Source organism: Perna viridis, chromosome 13 (assembly GCF_037379345.1).
Source record: "Perna viridis isolate PV_CMFRI_1.1 ecotype Kerala chromosome 13, ASM3737934v1, whole genome shotgun sequence".
Lineage (NCBI taxonomy): Eukaryota > Metazoa > Mollusca > Bivalvia > Mytilida > Mytilidae > Perna > Perna viridis.
Window position 1 is genome coordinate 11,526,987 of NC_142457.1, and position 8,998 is coordinate 11,535,984.

At 35.9% G+C, this 8,998-nt stretch overlaps 1 protein-coding gene across 3 annotated transcripts; it reads right to left on the minus strand.

The window, feature by feature from the left end:
• Positions 1-3,553: 3,553 nt before the first annotated feature.
• On the minus strand, positions 3,554-7,328 carry LOC148599576 (uncharacterized). Of its 3 annotated transcripts, none has more exons than XM_088559207.1 (4): positions 7,258-7,328; positions 6,515-6,730; positions 5,454-5,744; positions 3,554-4,651 (listed from the first exon to the last, which is right to left on the minus strand). In XM_088559207.1, exons 1-4 carry the CDS (start codon positions 7,277-7,279, stop codon positions 4,563-4,565), a joined length of 618 nt encoding a protein of 205 aa, XP_088415333.1. In that variant the 5' UTR covers positions 7,280-7,328; the 3' UTR covers positions 3,554-4,562. The 3 variants fall into 3 exon arrangements, with proteins under 3 accessions (XP_088415333.1, XP_088415336.1, XP_088415334.1); XM_088559210.1 differs by having other exon boundaries at positions 7,228-7,325; XM_088559208.1 differs by having other exon boundaries at positions 7,225-7,325.
• Between the last annotated feature and the right edge of the window lie 1,670 nt (positions 7,329-8,998).

Here is an 8,998-nt window from a genome sequence, read left to right on the forward strand (position 1 = left end):
CCCTTTTTTAATACATTTCAATGCTTTCTACATAATTATTTCTCTTTTATCATTGCAATTAATCCAAAACAAACATTCAACTTTGAGAAATAATGCATTTGTGTTATGAAATGGGTGAAAATTTTAGGAAAATATAATTCGTCATTTTCCAACCACTGCCTGGTTTTTGAATGGACACGCTCTTAATTACTCATCCTATGGGTAAGCAAATTGTAAACAAATTGTGCACATTCTCTTTAAATGTAAGTTTTTTTCCTGTATTTTCAGATGCACAGTTTTATTTTTCTTCTTTTCATGCTGCTATGAAATATGATATGAAGAGTGGACAGCCAAACATTGGATGGTGCAATTGATTAACACACTTTTGAAATGTCTGAAGACTTCACAAGAGCAGTCTGAAGATGCAATAATGGTTAAAATTTGGGCTCCTGCTCTTAACTGCAATATAAATACAGCCATTGAAACAGTATTAGGAGATCATACAGCTTACATGTAACTTCAATGCGCCTTATTTTACAAAGCCGCATCAATCACAAAAGTTTGAATATGCTTTCGTCAAATCTTGAATCTCCTCCCATGTCCAACGCTGAAGACCAAGTAATGAAGAGAACCACTGTTGTGCCAAGTGTTTGTGTGGCACTTAAACAATACCCAGGAATTTTCCCAATGGTGGTTGAAATGACCTCGGCAGGTTCGGAAACGTAGGGTTTTGAACACAATATGAAGCAGATGCTATCTAAACTAATTTTATTTAAACTAAAACTGTGTCTTCCGGGCGATTTCAAATGTCAGCCATCTTTAAAAGTGAAAGAGAATTACAGATTTCGACTCCAATATCTATTTACAATTACCGAAACAATGAGTTTTCACTGGACTTGTAAGCTGTAGCATACTGTATGTGTACTTGTATATATAGGATTTTAAGATCATCCCTAAACTAGAAAAAAGCTTGCTTCAAGTTTTTGCCAAGAGAGGCCAATCTTGTGGAATATCAACAATTGTTATTCAGAAGACAGATGATAAGAAGACTTGACAGCTGAGGGGACATCCATTTGGTTACGGTTGGGAGCTGAGGGTGTTGGAAGTATTTTAAAATACATATTTTTGACTCATACCTTTTTGAAAGTAAATATTTTGGAAAAAAAACATGTTTTGACCCTTCCAAATATCTGTGATCCGAACATTATCTTTTACATATTTCAAAATAATTGATAAGGGATATGTTAAAAAAATAATATTTTAACTGATCACGATAACAACAACATGGGTAAAATAAATAATTTGATCCTTAGAAATGTGCCAATGCCCCTCACAAAATTGAATGGTCGTATTCTAATTTTTACCTTTCAATAAAGCTTCAATATAATTGCACCCTACAATGTGTCTGTACTAAAAGTTTGCTTAGTTATATCTTTCAAACACCCTACACTCAAAATCGTAGTACATGCACATACACAATGGTGGAATTTTGAGAGGAGGTCCTAGCCAGAAAGCTAAAACAAATAGATAGATTTCAATCTCCCATTTGTCAAGTTTTCAAACACCCTACATTCAAAATGGTAGTACATACATAATGGTGGAATTTTGAAGGGAGTTCCTAGTCAGAAAGCATTAAAATTGATAGCTTTATGTAAATGGAATTAACGATCAAAGGCCAAATAAAGTGAGACACGTACATTTTACCAGATCTCGAGGTGCAAAGTAAAGAGTTCAATGAAATTAATATATAGTTTTTTTTTGTTTTTTTTTAATTTTTTTTAAAGTGCGGGGTGCTTGCCTAGCACTTTTCTTTGATCAACGCCTTACCAAAATCGATCAACTAACCATTTAATCAAAATCGGATAGGACACAAGGATAATGGGGTCAACAAATTTTGATTGCCACTGGAAATAGGGAGGAGTGGGTAGGGTCGGGCAATTTAGCCTCCAGTGGCTGAGATTAAAGGTTCCTACGAGAGAATACCACAGCAGGGTTCTTTAACGTTCGAGGAATGTGGCATTTTTCCCAACACGTCTCACCACAGTGGTTTGTGGTCAGGTTTTCCGTATTATGGCCTGACGACCCCAGCATGAATCGTGCCAGTGGTAAATTTTGTACCCCATTCCACCACCTGAGGCACACAACCCAGTTGCTCTGTGGGCAGAAAGCACTAGCCCCAGGCTAAGTTTTGGGCACTATTTAGTCACCTCTTACGACAAGCTTAGCGCTGCTGCGGGCCTAATATTTTGACATCCGGACCCAAACGGGGCCTAAATGTAATCAACTAAAAATCATGATAGTATTACAGCATTAAGTCAATGAAGACCAAATTATTTAAACAACGTTCTAAAATTCTGATAGATCTTTTTAGCTAAAGTAATGTAGCTGATGGACTTATCATAAAACAAATTTAGAGTTATGCACAGGTAATGTCAAAGTCTATATAAAAAGGGGTGTTAGCTATTAAAATTCCCTTTACATGCTGATTGACATGATATATTTTCTAGGGTTGTAGAAGTGACAATGAGTAATCAAGGGAACTAAGGTTATAGCGGTAATCAAAATAATTTAATCCAGGGACAAAGACCAGACATGGAAAACAGACATACACAACAAAGAACATAAAGTAACTAAAATCATACGTACAAAGTAACAAAAGTAAATGAGCAACTCGGACTCCACCAAAAACTGGGAGCATGGACCAGGTGCACCGGTAGGGTAAGCGTCCTCTGCTTTTCTAGAAACACCCGCCGAGTTGCTCATAAAAAGTCAAGTCCGGGGTAGAAAAACGAGGAAAAGAAAACTAGCCCTCACGGCGCTGACGGACACACCACAACGACCCACGAGTTCACGACGACGACCATAAAACGTCTGTAGTGATGACTCCAATCTTGCAGCAACATAACCCCGCTCCAGAAGCCTATCCGTTAGAGCCCCAGCGCGATACAAAAAGTCTGCGCAGCCTCAGCAAGCTCCGGCACAACGCACGATTTGTGACACGAACACTCCACACGCAGGAGCCGAAGGGATGCCGCCACAGACGAACGGGAAGCCGACAACCCCGAACGAAAAGCCACCACGCCTGCCGCAAAGTCTGGCCAATAGTCTTCCTCCACCATCGATCCCCAAATGCAGGTCAAGACATGAGGCCGACCCACAGTGTCTGCAGCATTTTATTTTCATATCCGCTTCTTTGAATTGGACTTCAGAATTGCACTCAGTTCATTCAGTTTGAATTATACATTTTTGTGTTATTGAACTTTATTCTTACACAAATTTGGCAATTCGTGTTTTCAGACTGGTAATTAAATACACTTCCCAAAGTTGCCATGAAATTGTAATTTGTTTTTGTTTCATTTATCATTCCATCCAAATCCATAATTGGGGGTACATTGTACGTCCGTCTTTTTGTCTGTTCATATTTCTTAAAAGTTAAAATTAGTTGACCACTTCTTCTCGTCCTTAAAAAAATTATCAAACTTTAAATGTTATTCATAGAAATATACAAAAATGCATATTGTTAAAACGGGACTGCATGACTGCTATCGTTATGGAATTAAAACACATGAATCACTAGAGTATATACCTGTATTTTAATTAACAATAAAGATATGAAACAGAATAAGTGTCTATTACTCGTACGTTAGAAAAAGAACGAATATTGTGAAAGAGTAATCAAGCGACCCAAGGTTATAGCGGTAATTAAAAGAATGTAATTCAGGGACAAAGACCAGACACACAACAAAGAACACAAAGTAACCACACTCCTTGAGACGTTTAGGTTTCCCGCACGCACGATACCTAAGCGCACGCTAAACATTCACCGAACGCACGATAAACGAACGCTTCTATCATGCGCTCATATCGTGCGCTTCCAGTGTGCGTTTACACGCACCATAAACGAATGCTCCTAGCGTGCGTTTAAAAGCATGATAGACGAACGCTCACTGAGTGCGTTTAAACGCACGATAGACGACAGATGAAAAACAATAATATTAACGAATAGTGACGAAAGTAAAAAAATGGAAAATGGAAAATGGAATTAATGAAAATATAAATTAATAATAGGAAAAAATATAAAAATAACAGTTGAATCAAAGAAATAATCAAAGTACAAAATTAAATGAACGCATGCATTGTGCGTTGAAACGAACGTTCCTAGCAAGCGTTTAAACGAACGCTCCTAGCGTGCGTTCAAACTAAAGCTTCTATCGTGCGTTTATCGTGCATTTAAAAAAACGCAAAATGATGTGTAAACGCACGATAAACGATGCACGAACGCTAAAATGGGAAACATGAACGTTTCAAGAGTGTAAAATCATACATACAAAGTTACAACAGCAAATGAGCAACTTGGACTCCACTTACAACTGGGAGCAATGGACAGGTGCACCGGTAGGGTAAGTGTACTGAAATTGAGCACATGCACCAGATTATCAAATTTAGTTTCAATAAGAAGATCATAAAGCTGAAGCACCTGGATGTATGTACATATGCATGTATTGTACCGTACCCGAAGTTCAAAATTCTATGCAGTCATGTAGACGAATGCATTTCATCATGAACTGGTCCTATTAAACATTTTACAGTTTCTCAAATAATCGATCTGGTTCAACCAATGGAAGTGACCTTGCTCTCTCCTGCTTCTGTGGACGTCCAGGTTTACATGTACCTGCAATAAATACTTTATTTTATCAAGATTGTCTGTTTTATCAATGTTGTCTGTTATATATCTGTATTTCATATCAGTGAAAAATCAGTAATTTCAATTGGATAAAACCCGCTTTCGTGGGATTAATTAAAATATACATTGTTTATTTTTCTGTCCACAGAAATTATACATGAAAGCAGTGGAAATTTGATATGCCTTGGAACAATACACAGGTCTACAGATCAATGTCTTGAAATGAACATTTTATGTAAGAAATAAATCCTTCTTACTACAAAGAAACCTGTCTAAGTCGGTTATGCGCGTTTAACAAACCATCTTTAAAAGGGCCTTCATTTCCGATTTAAGAAGCAGTCTTTCTAAACTCCAACAGAAGTTGATTCATGCATGTCCAAAACCCATAATACGGAGTTATATTTCTTGTTCAGAAACAGCTACTGATCACATAACCAGTATTAGTTGTTCATTATGTTGTTGCATTATTGAGATTAAAATTATAAAGATTATACATGAAATTTGCACTTAGGAAGAGTTATCGTTCTTGAATGGCTTCATTTAGTTAATTTTATTGGGAAATGGATGTATGATTTTATAAAAGAATGCAGAAAAGATTGTTGTTATGTGAAAGTATAGCATGTGTATACTGAAAGAACACTGTATGTTTGGTGGGTTTTTCTTCACCATTAATCATTGGCAGTGCCTGAATTTCATGTGGACTGGTACTTAATAGATTGGAACCTCAGTAAAACGAACAAATCCCTCGACAATCAAAAAGGGCTTTGGTTAATTGTATACATGTATGTACCTTGTGTTGGACAGTCTGCTTTAGTCGCCGAATTCACCCCGACAGTCAGTCTCCTTTTCCTTGCAGGATTGCGTAGAACTGAATAGTCACGTGCAATCATTTTAATAGGACTTTCGGTAAAAACTTTTTCAAGATCGTTGCAACTTTCAATTAAGCCATCATTACTTCCGAACAGACTGGTAACTACCATGACCGAATCGCTTCTGTGACGAACTTTAGGCACAGCCAGGTTTACGTTCTCTTCGGCGTCTTCGCGAAGCATGTTGGAGTTTGATCGCCATAAAGGGTTCACTGTAAAGGTAGAAGGTACAGATATAATGTTTGTGTCAAGCTTAATAGTATAGTTTCTAGATGCCACAAGACTTTAGTTACTTTTTGACATGTAGTTGTTTTGGCCTTTTCTGTTTTTTTTCCTTCTTTTGTAACTGAGTAGATGATTTGTAAAATTGTACAATGATGTACGAGGATCGACAAAAGCTTGCCTTTTATAAACTTTGCAGCCTACTCATACTCTAAACACTGAATTTTATGAACTCGTTTATTATTGTTCTTGTCGTGGTTCCCGTGATTTCAAAGTTATTTTGGTATATTTTTTTCAGACAATTAGTAGGTGTGTAAAACGTTGTGATGCATTAAACATTTTGTACAGATTCAACCAGTTACTGATCACAAGTCACTCACGCACTGTTACAGTAGGGAACGTCTTACTGCATCAATTTGGTTACAATGTATCTCCCACATGTGATGGAGAGGTCCATATACAATGTACATCCGTTTTTGAATTATGGCCTAATGAATTGTAAAATGCATTGCACTTACGTATTTTAAAGCAACGTGTGATGGAGAAAAAATATTTATTTTAGGGGAAGATTGGCGAGTAGGATGAGGACTTAATTGTGATTAGTTATTTTTTACATGTATAAAAGATAACTATTAAATAGATTTTAGATACATGTATTTTAGGGTTGAACTGCACAAAACATTACATGAATCTATCGTTTTCTTCGATGCGATTTGCCCGCTTTTTTAATTAAAATCGTTATAGCAAGACCCAAACTCACTCTCAACATTTAGCCGGTTGTAGATTGGAGTGTCTCTCCTGGACCGTGTTATTTCCGGAAGCTCACAGTCATCGATATAAACACACTGTGGTGTAAAGTAGGCCTCTTTGAAAGAGTTGTCGATCGTTGTACTCGACATGGTTCTTCTTTTTCCGACAACACTAAATTTTCTAACGTTTGTCCCATATTTAACTGACATTTTGCGATCTCCTGAAGCTGGAAGATAAATTTAAGCGATGCTTTGAGTTACATTTGTATTTTCAAGAAATTGCATGCACGGTACACTTAACAAAACATACTTAACATTATTTGGATTTGTAATAATGTGGTCAAATACATTAAAAACTCTCAGGTGTGGCTAGCCTGATACACTGTAATTAGTAATTACATAAAAATAACAATTAAGCATGTGCACATGTATACACGTGTATATATTCAGGTTAATTACATTTAGGTACAGTATACCATATTACCCGCCCTGCGAGTCTCACATGTCACTAAAACATTTCTTTACATTTTTGGCCATGCAACATTATACACATACTGCCTGCAATTGAGGGTGGTATACTGGATTACCACACGAAGGAAGAATGTTTCCCGAGACGTAGTCAAGGGCAATATTCTTTCCTGTGTGTGGTGATCCACTATATCACCCTCAACTGCAGGCCGTATGTGTTATATTATACTGAATATCTTTTTAACCAGTATACCACCCTTCTATTGATAAACAAAGATCAAACGACCCATTGACTTATTATTTCTCATTGTGAAGTGTTTTTTTTTCCTCTGCAAAACCAATTGTCGTCTGGTATTTTTTTGGGGGCGGAAATTAGAAAATATTCAGTAACACCGGACTGCGCAACGGTAAGGACAAGATACATTTCCGGTCGGAGCGGGTGGTATACTCGAAGGAAGGATGGTATACTGGAATGCCACTTTCATCCAATCAAAATTCTAGAATTTAATATGAAATGTAATATTATAAATTATCACGCAAATTTTGCCTATACAAATTATTCCGTCCGTTAATATACACATGTATATGAGCTGAAAATGAGGCAAAACACTATCATGTCTGTTTAAGGTTAAATTGGATGAAAAATGGGGTAGCTACATGTGCATGTAGAAAGGTAAATCGTAATATAGACATTTCTGTGAGGATGTTTTTACTTCAATAGTGTTCAACTAAAAATGACAGTAAAGCGGCATTTTATAAAAAAAAAAAAAACAAAATGCCAATAACATGTGCTAGTATAGGCAGAATAATAGGGTACGTAGGGTAACCATAAGCAGACACATCATTTTTGGCCAAATATGAACAAAATACATGTAATCTACATAAAAGCTATTAAGCAATAGAAGTTTAGTACAAAAAATGCCAATTTACGTGGCGAAAGGCAAAAATATCAGCCAAGGACTGGGACAAATAATGGAGAACTGCTGTAAAGGTTATATTCTTCACAAAAGAATAATGAGAATACGCCAAAAATCACATGTCAACACATTTTATGTCAATTGAAGTAAAATTAAATAAAATTGTTTTTATACTGCAATTTACATATGTGAGAACATTTTTATACCTGTTTATCAATAATTCAAAATGAAAAAAAAAATGTATTTTAATATCAGAATACGTACCCTATTGGATAGAACAATGAACTTACATGAGGACATTCTGTTTGCGCTTTGTTCTGTTAAACTATCGTACCCGGCGTCAACTGTTTCTGATGATCGCGGTGTTGGCTCTGTCAAATAAGACCTAACAATTTGATACTTTTCAAGAGAAATAAAGTGTCATTGTGTTTTGTCGTGAAAATGTAACATTGTTTTATTTTTAGAACACAACACAACATTGTCTAAACGTCTTATTCTTTACGGACAGGTACATTCCTGGAACTTTATGATTGTGTGTTTTCAGCATACTGTAATATTTCTTATGTGCAATTTGGACTTAAACTTGTGTTATTTGTTGAATAGTTTTGTGTCCCAGTGCATTTTGTCGGGATTGTTTTTTAGCATGTCCGAAATTATTTAACGTATGCACTTAGACGAAAAACAGAGTGACAGTTATTTCTCGTTTTAAGTAGCACTCCAGCTCTGGATCATGTAAAATGTAATTAATGGATAAAAAACCTACATATTTTTACGTTTGATAATTTGTTTGAAATGTCATAGTAAACTGAAATTAACACGTGGTTTTTCTTATGACCCATGTTGTTAGGAGTTAAAAATTATATAGAATGTAGCGTAGATTTCAAAATTAAGGGAGATAACTCTGTAAATGGCGCTCAAATACAATATAATCTACTGGATTTTCAATGTGGATTATCTCCTGAGAGCAGGCAGATTTTAATGAATAATTACACATATCATAGTATAGACCCATGAAACAACTTAATTACATAAATAAAAAATATGTAGCCTTTTTTTGAGGTGTATCGCATTTTGCATGATTCTTACAAAGACAGCTACTTAATTCTTTAT

What these genes read in the sequence shown, in the direction of transcription:
- LOC148599576 (XM_088559207.1), bottom strand. Translation starts at nt 7,279, where the DNA reads ATGAGAAATAATAAGTCAATGG. An exon ending in CAACCGGCTAAATGTTGAGA is followed by an intron (nt 5,745 to 6,514) that starts GTGAGTTTGGGT and finishes CTACCTTTACAG; the next exon opens with TGAACCCTTTATGGCGATCA. An exon ending in AGCAGACTGTCCAACACAAG is followed by an intron (nt 4,652 to 5,453) that starts GTACATACATGT and finishes TATTTATTGCAG; the next exon opens with GTACATGTAAACCTGGACGT.